The sequence below is a fragment of the Primulina huaijiensis genome, chromosome 4 (assembly GCF_012295235.1).
Source record: "Primulina huaijiensis isolate GDHJ02 chromosome 4, ASM1229523v2, whole genome shotgun sequence".
Taxonomy (NCBI): Eukaryota; Viridiplantae; Streptophyta; class Magnoliopsida; order Lamiales; family Gesneriaceae; genus Primulina; species Primulina huaijiensis.
In genome coordinates this window covers 22,202,893-22,217,501 of record NC_133309.1, presented here as the reverse complement: position 1 = coordinate 22,217,501, position 14,609 = coordinate 22,202,893, and the positions used below count along the sequence as shown (strand labels likewise).

Here is a 14,609-nt window from a genome sequence, read left to right as displayed (position 1 = left end):
GGGAAAGGGGGTTTCGGGTGTGTTTATGTGGCTACTCTCAAGAATACCAGATCAAAGCATAGCTATTTTCCGTCAGTGATGGCTGTAAAATCGGCTGAGGTTTCGGTTTCCGGTTCAATTCAGAAGGAGCGGGTGGTTTTGAGTAATGTCAAGGGATGTCCGAATGTAATCAAGTGTTTTGGGGAGGAGACGACGACGGGAGATAATGGTATGATGGTGTATAATCTGTTATTGGAGTATGGTTCTGGTGGAACCTTGGCACAGAGGATTAAGAAATCCGGTAGCGGTGGATTGCCTGAATTTGAGGCTAGGGTGTACGCAAGGTGCATTCTTAGAGGTTTGAAGCATATTCATGGCATTGGCTATGTTCATTGCGATTTGAAGCCCGATAATATTTTTCTTTTGCCTAGTTTTCGAAGAGAAGGAAATACTGAATTTCGTGCTAAGATTGGAGATTTCGGATTGGCAAAGAGGGTAAAACAGAATAAGAAGAGGAAGCTGGGTCCTTATTGGAGGGGCACTCCTATGTATTTGTCGCCCGAGGCTGTGATGGATAACGTGCAAGAAGCTCCAAGTGATATTTGGGCGGTCGGGTGTATTGTGCTGGAGATGTTAACTGGGAAGCATCCGTGGCACGGAGAAAAAGAGTTGAAGGCAGAGGAGATTCTTGCGAAGATTGGTACGAGGGATGAATCACCGAAATTTCCAAATGATATATCGGAAGATGCTAGGGATTTTCTAAAGGGTTGTTTTGTGAGGAAGTCCAGTTTCAGTATGACTGCCGAAATGCTGTTGAATCATCCGTTTATTAATGGCTTGAAAGACAACGAAGCAATCGAATACGTTGAGGAGCCTGAAGGTTTGAATGAGATTGAGACTATATTGGTGGTATCCGAGAGCGACTATGAGTTGAGTTCGGGATCGTATTCAGACGAGTGGGGCTATACTTCTGACGGGGATTCATTTTCTTATTGGACTGATGAGGATGTAAACTATTGTGAGAATAAAGCCGTGTCTGTTGAAGAAGTTGAGGTTGAAAAACTTGAAAGCATCACAAACTCCAGCATTGATGCTGGACTGACTCAATCGACCGAGGCTTCATCAGAAGTTTCACCAAGAAAAGAAACGCAGTTTCCTGTTTGTTTTACCATTTCTACGGGCGTCTAGCTAACTATATGTTTAGATAAGGAGTCAATTTTGCTGGTTAAAGGGAGTTATATTTGCTTCTTTTTTGGGTAGGTTCTGTTGATTATTGATAGTCTATAGTATACTCATTTATGTAGTAGTAATTAGGAAATTCATTGGAGATTGGTTATATCGATTGATTCTTCTTCTTTTTTCTTTTTGGTTTTAATATCTACTAAAGATTTAGTTTCCTTTTCTATATTCATCATCCTACAAATCACATATTCTTACTCTGAAACTGGTTCTGAGTTCTGACCAATTAATTGGATATCTCGAACTTGTTGCACTAACTATTTTTTCCTGTATTTTTTCAATGAAATCGCGCAAAGGCCTACTTTCCTGTATTTTTTTCAACACTTAAGTCTCGGTTGAGCCCAAACCGCTTGAAGCAATCATCATAAACTCATTATTCTCTATACAGTGGAAAAATCGCGCCCTTGCGATGTTTTACTTTTAGAAGAGAGGAAGACATCAATGGATCAACAGTTAAAATGTATTATTATAGGAGACACATTACATCATTAACCGATGTTCAACGTGCACACTGCTTTCGTCTCTTTAAGTTTTAGAAAATTACAGCAAGTTTTCCACTTTCCTACCTTAAGAACACGGTGATGATTCTTGCTTATGTGTCCATCTTCTTGCAAAAATTGAAGATAGTTCAATACGCGTTGAACTAACATTCTTTGCAGTGAGAAATTTATTGCCTCATCTGTCTATATGTCCTGCTTTGTGAGGGATTGAAGATCAGGATTGCAGTTTGAACATATCCAAACAAAAAGTGATTGCAAACTACAGCATGCGAGCCATTCAAATTTCCGTAATGACATGAGGCCCACCTGTTCGGTTGAGATAAAGTGATGAAGATTAAAGAGATATAGAAAGGCATAAATCATCAGCCTGTAATTTATATAGCTGGCATATCAAGGCTAGCTCTAGGTGATCCAAATTAAAGATTCAATGAGAAGTTTATTCGACAACCAAATCGCCAAACTGCTGGAATGGAAGGCATGGTTAAGATCTCTCCCGCTTGAATGTTTATGACTCTATTTATTGCTCTATGTGCTTGTGTTACAATAATATAGTGTTGTGTTACAATAATATAGTGTGGGAATAATTTGTCTAGCACTTCTTAGTAACATAATAAGTGACAAATAAGATATTAGACTGCCAAATATAGTTGTTCATTATGATCCTTGTAGCCCTTTTAAACAGGGTTTTTCTGGGTGAGTATAAAAGTTGGAACTTATCTATCGAAGTATTCATTCCAGAAGATTGTCATCCTGAATGAAGAACATTGCGTAGAGTGGCGTTTGGTAGGATACTCGTAATAAAGTTTAACAGAACACACGCGTACTTACCGAGAGTAAACTCCGTCGTATGTAGAATCAAATCATAAATGTCAAGAAACGACCATAATCTAAGATCAATTAATATTTTGGTTACAATTGCATGTCCCGAGAAGATGGTGAGATTCATGTTTGAGGGGCTCATCAATCTTGTTCATCTATCTCAATCTTTAGCTTCTTGTGTTGGAGTAAGTGACTAGAATTAACGCATTAAATACTTGAACCAAGTTAAAAGTTGATTTATTATCTAAAACCTTGTGTAAACATTTCTTAAGTAAGGAAACAAAGACACTGGACTGCAGATCTTTCAACTACATTCCAAGTCAAATTTCAAAATTTTCAGAGATGGGGGATTTGATCGAGAACAAGCTGCTGAGGATAAAAGATGGGAAGTTTGAGCAAGATATGACGTTTATAGATTTTTTTTCCTGCTGTATAGTCAAGATTAGCTCCCAATAAGCGAAATACTCTGGTGGATTCTGATGAGAAGTTGAATGAAATAATGGATATACTCATAGGACAACAATCAAATCGCCAAGCCATAGCAATTGTCTGCTCTCCAGTGTAACAAACCAGTCTCCCCAACACTTTCAATTTACTTATATTCATGAAGTATTATAGTAGATTGAATAAATTTGTAAATTGATAACAGAACTTTAAAATATAACTTTAAATGTAGTCTTATAGAAATATTATATATTGTTGTAAAAATTAATGTTATACTTAGACTTATTATATATGATACATTAAATTAACAAAACTTATTTAAAAATAATAAAATATAATGTAGTTTAAATTCAATTTTAAAATAATTATAATTATTTATTTTACATAAAAATATAAAAAGTAGGGAAAAATTGCTTATTTTATTTGCAAATTTCGATCTATATACTGTCAAGTATCAGTCCTCTCGTCTTTTATTGTTGTAAACAATTAGCATGGTTGAATAAGTGGTCATGATTTATTCATTCAGTACATGTGTCAGCATCACCATAACCATCTTTTGCAGTTGCTTAATGGTTCAAATCATCATGAAATATGATTTATTGAAGTTTAACTAAAATATTTTTCACCCTCATACGCAAACACAAGTGGCAATAAATGCTTAAGCAAATTCAACTCTTAGACCAAGTCATATTAATTTGATTGTAGAATTAACAAACAATGTCTTTGCATAGATTGATATTTAAGATATTCGAATGATTTTCATTTGTTTTTGTTGCTTAATGGCTCAAACCATTATGAAAGCAAATGTTTTACTAAATCAGACAAGAAAGTCAACTATATCAATGATTAAATAAAACAAGGAAGATAGTGTTTGCAAATGATTAAAAAAAGTGATTATCGTCTGGATGGCCGAAAATATCGGGTTTCCCAAATGGAATCTTGATTTATAAATTTCAAGTTTAGAAATTAAGCTCTATAATGGAGAAGGAGCAATTGGCTTCCTAGCGGCTAGCTGCGGGTTCGACTCATATTTGGTATGTAAATTTCAGAAGATAATCAGTATTTCGAAAGAGTGACATTATAAGTATTAATGTGACAAAAGTTGTTATGATCTTCATTACTCCTGTTGCGGCAAAAGTAATTCTATTATGATCCTGATGCTATATTCTATGAAATTTATCTGCAGAAGTCGCATTAACAACTGAAAGTTCAAGCTTCAAAGTTGGTGGCGGCCTATGCAGCTCTAATGTCTCTTATGCATACTTCAGAGCTGATCTTGCACCCTTTCCAGTTATGGCTTCCTATATGCAGAAAGCAGATTGAATCCCTGCTACAAAAGGTTTGTTTTCTTCAAGAATTTCTTGAAGATTATTCACACAGAGGCCACGAAGAAATGGCTGGATTGGAGAGGCGAATCACAGATATGGCTTATGCAGCTGAGGATGCCATTGAGTCTCATGTATTTGATCGAATTCTAGAACGATCTACAGGTAACGAGGCAAAGAGCTCCGCTAGATTATCTGAATATATCCATGAACTTATAGAAGAAATGGAGGATTTGATCAAAACCAAAGTGACGAGGATTAAAGAGACTATTGGGGACTCTAAGGAAGGTCAGGCGTTTGTAGACTTTTTGCCTGCTGTTTCGTCAAGGTTAGCTCCCAATGAGCAAACTACTCTGGTGGGTTCTGATGAGAAGTCAGTTGAAATAATGGAGAGACTCACAGGACAACAATCAAGTCTGCAAATCATAGCAATTGCTGGAATGGGAGGAATCGGTAAGACGACTCTAGCAAAAAAAGTCTTCGAGGAACCATATATTAAGCATTACTTTTATATTAGTGGTTGGGTTACAATATCTCAAAATTGTAGTGCTCAAAAAATTATTTTAGAACTGCTGTCAGACATCAACCGAGGCAAAAAAGAAGCTACTCTAAGTGATGATCCGTTGGGTGGACAATTACACAAAAACTTACTCGGTAAGAGATATTTGATAGTTATTGATTATCTGTGGACTACTGAGGTGTGGAATGAGATACGTGCATTTTTCCCCGATAATTGTAACGGATGCCGAATTTTGATAACAACAAGACAAACGAATTTAGCCAGACAACTAAGTTCTTTCGAGCCTTTCGAAATGAAATTTTTAGATGATGAGCGAAGTTGGGAGTTACTGTCTGATAAGGTGTTTGGGAAAAAAGGTTGCCCTTATGAACTCAATGAAATAGGAAAGAACATTGCAGTAAAATGTGGAGGACTTCCTCTAGCAATCGTGGTGATTGGTAGATTTCTTGCAAAGTCTAACATGACAAAAGAGTTGCGGGAATATGTTGCGGAGAATTTTCCCTCCATTATAAATCCAAGTGACGATGAAAACTGCATAAATATGTTATATTGGAGTTATAATAACTTGCCTATTCACTTGAAATCATGCTTCCTCTACATGGCTTTTGTTCCCCACTATGTTTGGCATGTAAACAGTCTCATCAGGATATGGGTAGCAGATGGTTTTTTTAAAACCAATAAGAGATAAAAGTTTGGAAGAGGCTGCATACGAGTACATAACAGATCTTATTGATAGAAACCTCATTTTTGTTCATGAACGAAGTGCTATCGGAAGTTTAAAAACTTGTGGTATGCATGATCTTTTGAGGGTCCTGTGCCTAAGGGAAGCTCAAAGGGAAGATTTTGTTTTTGTCATACGTGATCCCAAACCAGATATTCCGCTAGAAATAAAACTCAAGCACCGCCTTTGTTTCCAAAGTGCAGCCAAGATACTTGACACTCAAATCCTCGATCCAGCATCACTGACACGGTCTATGATTGGTGAGTTTGGTTGGACGAAATCGCTCGCTTCAAGTATAAGATTGTTGAGGGCATGCAGAGGCTGCAGAAATTTCCATGAAAGACGAGGAAATTATGCAGCTAGTGAACCTAAGATATATGTTTATTCTTGGTAAACCGGAGTTGAATTCATCGTGGGGGATTACTTCTTCGATATCCCTATTTTGGAGTCTGCAGACCTTGGGTTTTAGCGACGGCTCAAGTGATACAATTTTTCGACCTTCAGAAATCTGGAACTTGCCACATCTTAGACATATTTGTTTTGATAAAGCTGTTTTACCTGACCCTCCTTGTTCTGAGCATGATTCTCACATGTTGGAAAATTTACAGACTCTCATCGTCGTTCGAAATTTCAGGTGTACAAAGGAGGTTCTTAAAAGAGCTCCAAATCTAAAGAAATTAGAAGTTATTTATGATCCTCTATTCCTAGAAGTGCAAGAACTAGAACCAGGGTCTTGGCCTTACTTCTGCCAAGACAATCTTGTCCGCCTGCAAAAACTCGAATCACTAAAGTTTACTCAATATGACCTACTCCCAATTTCTTTGAAATACCTCAGCTTCCCACACTCTCTCAAAGTGTTAGAATTACGAGAATGCTTCTTACCTTGGGAAGATATGAAAATTGTTGGTTCATTGCCTAATCTGGAGGCACTTGTCCTATGGTTCTGCGAATTTGAAGGCCTTGAGTGGTGTCCTGTAGAAGGGGGCTTTGCTAGATTGAAACTACTGGATATCAACACGAGTAATTTTCTACATTGGAGAGTAGACAAGAGACACTTTCCAATCCTCGAGCACCTGTTTCTCTACAAGCTAGATTTGGTAGAAATTCCTCTAGACCTTGGGGAAATTCCAACACTAAGAAAAATAAAATTGAATTGCTGTACTGATTCTGCTATCACTTCGGCGAAGCAAATACTTGAGGAACAAGAGATCATGGGAAATGAGGATCTGCAACTCATGTTGAAGGAAAGAAAGAATGATCACAATTACTATGCCTTGTTGCGAGGTATTTTCTAAACAGAAACCTCATCTCATCCACTTGGTTTTTTTTTTAAAAACTAGTCTCACATAAAATTGTTCTGCGTTTATCTATTTCCCCTTTACACTTTGTCAACCATCCCATTTGAATACAAGATTATATCACTAAGATTTAAAAACATGTTTACAAGATAGAAAAGTTAAAATATGAAAGCTGGAGAAACTAAATTGATTGATCGGAAGTAGAACTAGAACTAAAAACTAAAATTCCAGATATTAGCTTTGATTGAGTGTTGTCTTCTACATTGTTTTCTTCATTTTAACCTCGATTCCTCGCATTGGTTCCCGAGTCAGTTAATTTATTTTGTGCACGTGGTTTCAGTAAGATCATGCGGGCAGCAGGTGATGAGGTCGTCTATGGAGCTCAAGCTTTGTCGCATATTTTTCCTGTCTTAACGAGCGGTGTTCCGTCGCACACTTTTTTTTATCTTGTTCGAGCAGATTTGCAAGAATTAATTATTGAAAACTTCTAGGTAACATTGCTGGATTTGATATTCTTGAAAAAATAATACTTATTTTCTGTCAATATTAGGGCCCACAGGTGTAGGGCTCATGAGCAGCCCATGTATTCTCCTATAAATACCAGATTTGAGCGAATGATTTCGCATTCATTATATTGTTTTGAGCAGCACTCTTAGCCGCTCTTCACTCATATCCTCAGTCACTGACTTGAGCGTCGGAGGGGCTACGCCAGGACACCCTCTTGGCCCCCTTCTAACGGTCTTATTCGTGATTTCAAGCTCAGGATAATTTTGGAACCTGTGTCTGGACCAGTGACACTTGCTGGGATCGGACCCTAAATTTCCCGTGAGTATCACTTGGCACCGTCTGTGGGAACTTGAGCTGAGACGTAGAGATGGTAGGCAGAGGAGGAAATAGGAGAACTAACTCGGCATCGTCGCGTCCTCAGATGGGGAGTGAACAATCCCATGCTGAGACGAGATAGGAACAACTGCGCCTTGAGACGCAGCGAGAAGAACCTCATGAGGAGGCAAGAGTTGCACCACCTCGTCACGAGACAAGGGCCGAGCAACCCGTCCTAATGACAATGTGGGAAACTTGACCCTGGATCAATTGGGCGAGTTTATTACCCGGACAATGGACGAGGCCATGAAAAGAAACCAAGTATCTACGTTCGCTGAAGAACAAGCCACTCGCCAAGAGCGAGAAGAAACCGTTGAAGGCCATCAGAGTAGAGTTGAAGAGACGCAGCCCCTCCCAAGTGGGAAGAATAGTGAGATGGGAGAGATGTGGAATGAAATACGGATGTTGAGGCAGCAATTGGGATGTAGAGCGTCGGCACCCAAGAGAGGAAGTCTTTTTTCGCTTGCCATTCTAGAGGAAGGACTTCCTCCAAATTTCTGACAGTCAAGCATCGGAAAATATGACGGACATACGGACCCCGAAAAACACTTGGGGAGATTTGAGAATGCGGCTCTGTTGCATCAGTACTCAGATGGAGTTAGGTGCAGGGTGTTTCTGGGCACACTGGTGAGGTCAGCCCAATAATGGTTTAACACCTTGTAGCCCAACTCCATAAAGTCTTTCGAGGATTTTTCTAAGGCTTTCTTGCACCGATTCGCCAGCAGCAAGAGACATCAGAAAAATTATTTAAGCTTGTTCGTAATGAAACAGCAAGAGGCTGAAACTTTGCGAGAATTTGTCCAGCGTTTCAACAGTGCAGCGCTGGAGATACCAGCGGCTACCCCCGACATCATGATAAGTGCTTTTACCCAAGGTCTAAGGGGGGGAGAATTTTTCAAGTCATTGGTCAAGAAACCTCCGTCGAGCTATGATGATTTGTTGGCTCGGACGGAAAAATATGTGAATCTAGAGGATGTCCAGCGGTACAAGAGGATGAAGCAGCGGCCTGGGGGAGGAAGAGTTGAGGGAACGGAGAGAGGAAGAAGGAAGAGGGGTGCGAGTGAAAGGGAGTAGGACAAAGCTAGAGGTAGAGGACAATTCTCCTCACATGTTCCTCTAAACAGGAATCGGGATAAAGTGATGGAGGTGAGGGAGGGAATCAGGGGAGAGGGGGGAGAAGTCACAGAGGGTGGAGAGCAGTGCTAGGCTTCCACCGATGGACACACAAGAAGGATCCTCATCCGAGGGTGAACCGAGATCTCGTTCATCATCTAGGCGAGGTCGAGGCCCTCCTTGGATAAATCAGAGGGTTGGAGAACGGAGGAGAGAAGATCGAGATCAAGATGTCCCCCGGGAGCCCGTCGAGCCGAGGAGGGGAAGGAATGAGGATAACCACCTCACGAGAGGAATGATTCATATGATCTCGGGGGGTGCTACTAATGGAGCTTCCGGGCGAGCTCGGAAGGCACATGGAAGAAGGTTGGAGAACTTTAAAATATCTAGGGGTGCAGACTTACCCCAGGATCCGGCCATCAGTTTTGGGCCGGAAGACCTCCGAGACGTTGTGGCTCCACATAACGATGCCTTGGTGGTGACGGCCACCGTTGCCAATTACGATGTGCCACGAATCTTTATTGATAATGGAAGCTCAGTGAATATCTTGTTCAAGAGCACTCTGGATTAGATGAAGGTGGAGGGATTTGAGTTCGAGCCGGTCTCTACTCCTCTATATGGGTTTGCAGGACATGTCATCCCGCCGCTGGGTCAGATTGTATTTCCTCTATCTTTGGGACATGAGCCTCGGCGGATAACGAAGATGACAACATTTACCATGGTGGACACCCCATCTGCTTACAATGGAATTCTGGGACGATCGGCCCTAAAGGATTTTAGAGCTGTAGCTTTCACATATTATTAGAAGCTGAATTTTCCTGTGGGTAAGGGGGTCGGAGTCTTGTGCGGGGACCAGAAAGTCGCAAGTAGGTGTTATGAAGGGATAGTGAAGGAAGAGGGAAAGAGGGCACGGGTGGAAGTCAATATGATTAGAAGGGGGAGAAGTGGGTTGCCAGTGGTGAGGAAAGAGGTTCAAGAGGTGGTTGATTTGGGCCTGAAAAAAAGACGCTCATAATAGTCCCTGACCTTGACCCAAGGGTCAGGGCGGAACTCATTACTTGTTTACAGGCCAATCTCAGCGTGTTCGCTTGGTCAGCTCAAGAACTCACCGGAACGACCTCGGACGTGGCAGAGCATCGGTTGAACATCTTGCCGAATGCTCGCCCTGTAAAGCAGAAGAAGAGACACTTCGGGCCGGAGAAAAATAAAGTTATAAAGAAGGAGGTGGGAGAGTTGCTCAGTGCTGGGCACATTCGAAAAGATACAATTTCCTACTTGGCTCTCGAATGTCGTCCTTGTTCCGAAGAGTTCAGTTAAATGGAAGATGTGTGTGGACTTCAGAGATCTCAACAAGACATGTCCTAAAGATTGTTATCCTCTGCCCCGGATATATCAGTTCGTGGACTCCACAGCTGGACATGAATATTTGTGCATGCTGGACGCTTATTAGGGGTACCATCAAATCCCCTTGGCTGTGGAGGACCAAGATAAAGTGAGTTTCATCACTTCTGAAGGAACCTTCTGTTATGTGGTTATGCCATTCGGACTCAAAAATGCAGGAGGCACGTATCAGCGATTGATGGACAGAGTCTTTTCTAAGCAGGTGGGAAGGAATGTCTAAGTATATGTGGACGACATTATGGTGAAGTCAAGGGACTCAACCCAGCTCGTACCTGATTTAGTGGAGACCTTTTCCACCCTCAGGTTTTACGGGCTGAAGTTGAGCCCTCAGAAGTGTATTTTTGGGGTGATGAGTGGGAAGTTCCTGGGTTATATGGTGACAGAGAGGGGGATTGAGGCCAACCCCGAGAAAGTTCAAGCTATCCAAGATATGGTCTCTCCTCAGGGATCCAAAGATGTTCAGCAGTTGACAGGGAGGATTGCTGCGCTGGCACGTTTTATCTCGAGGTACGCCCACAGAAGCTTACCATTCTTTCAGACCTTGCATAAGGCGAAAAAATTTGAATGGGGTCCGGATTGCGAGAAGGCTTTCACAAAATCAAAGGAATACCTTGCTGAGCTTCCTGTCCTGGCCAAACCGACAGCAGGTGAGCCTTTGTGGGTATATTTATCTGCCACTATACTTGTCAAATTGGGTTAGGCCCGTCGGGCCGGCCCGCCCCGCTATAAAAATTGAACGGGTTGGGTTGATAAAATAGCAGCTCGTTTGGAGGCGGGCCAAATGGGTTGAGCCCGTTTGGGTTGCGGGTCAAGACGGGTCGAGCCCAAACGGGGCGGGCTGGCCCGCTAAATTAGGATAAAATTTTATATTTTTTAATTTAATATAAAAATTGGAATAAGTTTCATTTGCCTCCATGTCTTAGAACAAATATATTGATAATTTACTCTTAGAACAAATATATATATAAAAAATAAAAATAGAGAAATTTACAAATATACATAAAGAAAACAAAAGAGAAGAAATTCCTGTAAATTTTATTCATGAATCTTAAAATAATTTTTAAGCATTAAAGTTGTTTGTGAACCCAATAGCGGTTTCGTTTGAAGTCCGACGAGTTGCAGTGAAATTTTGTGGACTATGTGTATTGTTGAAAACATGATATTTTTTAATTATGTGTATTGTTGAAGACATAATATTTTTGAAGACATAATATTTTTGTAATTATGTGTGTTGTTGAAGACATAATATTTTTTAAAATTTACAACCGTCTCTTTCCTCAACTTTATGTTCTCTTCCATGTCTCGATCTTTATGTTTGGTTTAAACACTTTACTTTTTATGGATTATGTTGTATGATTTCTTAATTTCTTATTTCAATATTTTAAAGTATTTTATGAAACTATTTGACTGAAATATATTTTTCTTCTATGTTTACTGCGATAATGTTTATCATTTTTTTCTTAAAAAAAATAAGCGGGCCCATGATGGGTTGGGCTGGGTTGACCATTTAGAGGCCCATTAGCCGCCCCGCCAGCCAGTTTTGACATGTCTATCTGCCACTAAAGGGGCTGTGAGTTCGGTCCTTGTCAAGCCAAAGAGATCAGTTCAACAACCGGTTTACTATTTTTCGCATGCACTCAGAGGGGCAGAGATCAGATACTCAGGGTTGGAAAATTTGGCTTTGGCTTTGGTGATGACAGCGAGGCGCTTGAGGCCCTACTTCCTATCTCATCCAATTGTGGTGCTCACCAACAGTCCATTGGGCAGAATCCTAACTCATTCGGATATGCCTGGCCGTTTGATTAAGTGGACTACTGAGCTAAGAGAGTATGACATCCAGTATGAGCCGAGAACAGCTATTAAAGCACAAGAATTAGCCGATTTTCTGGCTGAGACCGTGCATCATAAAAATGAAGACCCTTGGAAAGTGTATGTTGGTGGTTCATCTTCTAAGGATGGAAGTGGGGTGGGGGTAGTATTGATTTCGCCAGCTGGAGAGGAGGTGAAGTTAGCGGTTAGGTTGGATTTTCGAACATCCAACAATGAGGCAGAATATGAGGCTGTGTTGGTAGGACTGCAAGCAGCCAGAAATATGGAAGCTACCCGAGTACATGTTTTTTCTGATTCACAGTTGGTAGCGTAGCAGATGAGATTGTATGATGTGAAAGATGAAAATCTTATTGAGTATGCTCAAGAGGTGAATAGAGTTGGAGAAAAATTCACCGAGGTCACGTTTGAATAGATTCCCAGAAAAGAATATGAGAAGGCAGACATTCTAACCAAAATGGCTGGGAAAATGGGAAGTTGGAAGACTAGAGATGTGGTCTTTCAAGTCGAACTCACACCTCACACGAGTTCACCTGCAGTTGAGCAAGAAGAAGAGGATTGGAGAACTGCTATAACTGATTACTTGAAGGAGGGAAAGCTCTCTGTTGACCCTAGGGAGGCTCGTAAGTTGCAGATAAAGTGTTCACACTATATGATAGTCGGAGAAGTGTTGTATCGAAGGTCTTTCGCAGGGCCGCTGCTTCGATGCTTGAGTTATCAAGAGGCTGATTATGTGCTCCGAGAAGTTCACGAGGGACGTTGTAAAAATCATTTGGAGGCTTATGCGTTGGCTAGGAAGGTGATGCTTGCCGGTTATTGTTGGCCCTCATTGCTGCATGATGCCCAAGAGTTAGTAATGTCATGTGATAGTTGTCAAAGTCACGCCCGATTACATCACCAGCCTGCTGCGATGATGAAGGCTATCACGGTTGCATGTCCTTTTGATCAGTGGAGAATTGATATTGTGGGGCCTTTCCCTATAGCTCCTGCTCAGAAGAAGTTCTTACTGGTGGCAGTTGACTATTTTTTGAAACGGGTGGAAGCCGAGCCGTGCCGTTGGCCAGAATCACTGAGAATGACGTCCTGAAGTTCTTATGGAAGAGTATAGTATACAGATATGGGGTACCTAGGAGACTGATATCCGATAATGGGAGACAGTTCCAAGGGGCCAGGATCCAAGCTTGGTGTAAAGAGATGAAGATCTAACAAGTCTTTACATCGGTAGCTTACCCGCAGAGTAATGGGCAGGTAGAGGTGACTAATCGGACGTTGGTGCAGGGTCTGAAGGTTCGACTTGGCAAAGCTAAGGGCAATTGGGTGGATGAACTACCAAGTGTCTTATGGGCATACCGAACCACTCCGAGAGAAGGAACCAAAGAAACTCCTTTTAGTTTGGTCTACGGTAATGAAGCAGTACTCCCGGCTGAGATTGGGTTGGAATCGGCCAGAGTAATGTTTTATGATGAAGATAATGCGGCGAGACGGGGCAACTGACCTTGATCTTTTGGAAGAAAAGAGGGAGGCTGCAAGCATTCACATGGAAGCTTATAAAAACCGCATTGCACAGTCTTATAATCGGAGGGTCATGAGAAAATGTCAACTGACCTTGATATTTCATCACTTTCTTTCCCTTGAGGATGAGTAGGAGCTGTTGGAACTCCACCTCGATTAAAATACCCCTTTTCAAATCTGATTCAGTATATGGTGATGTTGAAATAAAATTTTTCTTCATGGGAATTCATCTTCATTAAAGGATATATCTCCGCTAATAATGGTTTTCTGCATACTCAATATTCCACGATTTATGTCCCTTGACACCCTCTGGATATCCAAGGAACACACCTTTGATTATTCTCAAGTCCTACTTGTCTTGTTTTGTATGAGAAAATGCAGCACATCCGAATACCCTTAATTTATCAAAGCTTGGAACTCTTTCTGTCCACATCTCCATAGGTATCTTAAAACCTATTGGCACCGATAGATATATATTAATCAAATAAGTTGTGTTGTGACAGCCTCTGCCCAAAAAGATTTTGGCAAACCTGACTATGACAACATACTTCTCACTCTCTCAAGTAAAGTCCTAATCATTCATTCAACAAGTTGAGGAGTTGCTAACACAGTGAGAAGTCTAGCTATCCCAACCTTTTTGCTATAATCATCAAATTTTTTTGAGAAGAATTCAAGACGATTGTCTATTCTCAGCTTTTTGGCTCTCTGTCTGTCTGATTTTGGATTAGATTATTCCAAGTTTTAAAGGTTTCCAGAGTTTCGTTCTTGTGTTTTAAAAGAAACACCCAAACTCTCCTAGTATAGTCATCTATGATGCTCATAAAGTACCTTGCATTGCCATTAGAGGCTGTTTTTGAAGGTCCCCGGAGATTAGAAAGAATATATTCAAGGGGTGCCTTTGTTACATGAAGGGCCTTTCCAAACTTTACTCTGGTGGACTTTCCTCTAATGCAATCTTTACATAAGTCCAAGATATAGGGGTTTGTTTCCTAGCACACCTTGTTTATGCAGTTCTGTAAGGCCCTTTTC

At 40.8% G+C, this 14,609-nt stretch overlaps 4 protein-coding genes across 4 annotated transcripts; all 4 read left to right on the top strand.

Annotated features, from left to right (window-relative positions):
- Positions 1-7: 7 nt before the first annotated feature.
- Positions 8-1,336, top strand: LOC140974758 (mitogen-activated protein kinase kinase kinase 20-like). Its single transcript, XM_073438239.1, has one exon. It carries the CDS (start codon positions 79-81, stop codon positions 1,165-1,167), a length of 1,089 nt encoding a protein of 362 aa, XP_073294340.1. The 5' UTR covers positions 8-78; the 3' UTR covers positions 1,168-1,336.
- A 2,547-nt stretch (positions 1,337-3,883) lies between these two features.
- LOC140974757 (putative late blight resistance protein homolog R1A-10) lies at positions 3,884-6,526 on the top strand. The gene is made up of 2 exons (XM_073438238.1): positions 3,884-4,015; positions 4,168-6,526. Exon 2 carries the CDS (start codon positions 4,228-4,230, stop codon positions 5,512-5,514), a length of 1,287 nt encoding a protein of 428 aa, XP_073294339.1. The 5' UTR covers positions 3,884-4,015; positions 4,168-4,227; the 3' UTR covers positions 5,515-6,526.
- Positions 5,883-6,842, top strand: LOC140974983 (putative late blight resistance protein homolog R1A-3). The gene has a single exon (XM_073438477.1). It carries the CDS (start codon positions 5,883-5,885, stop codon positions 6,840-6,842), a length of 960 nt encoding a protein of 319 aa, XP_073294578.1.
- Positions 6,843-12,525: 5,683 nt separating this feature from the next.
- Positions 12,526-13,155, top strand: LOC140974982 (uncharacterized). Its single transcript, XM_073438476.1, has one exon. The coding sequence runs from the start codon at positions 12,526-12,528 to the stop codon at positions 13,153-13,155; it is 630 nt and encodes a 209-aa protein (XP_073294577.1).
- The last annotated feature ends 1,454 nt before the right edge of the window (positions 13,156-14,609 follow it).

Excerpts from the sequence above, each read along its gene's own strand:
- LOC140974758 (XM_073438239.1), top strand. The coding sequence starts at position 79 with ATGGCTGTAAAATCGGCTGAGGTTTCGGTTTCCGGTTCAATTCAGAAG.
- LOC140974757 (XM_073438238.1), top strand. The coding sequence starts at position 4,228 with ATGTCTCTTATGCATACTTCAGAGCTGATCTTGCACCCTTTCCAGTTA.
- LOC140974983 (XM_073438477.1), top strand. The coding sequence starts at position 5,883 with ATGAAAGACGAGGAAATTATGCAGCTAGTGAACCTAAGATATATGTTT.
- LOC140974982 (XM_073438476.1), top strand. The coding sequence starts at position 12,526 with ATGGCTGGGAAAATGGGAAGTTGGAAGACTAGAGATGTGGTCTTTCAA.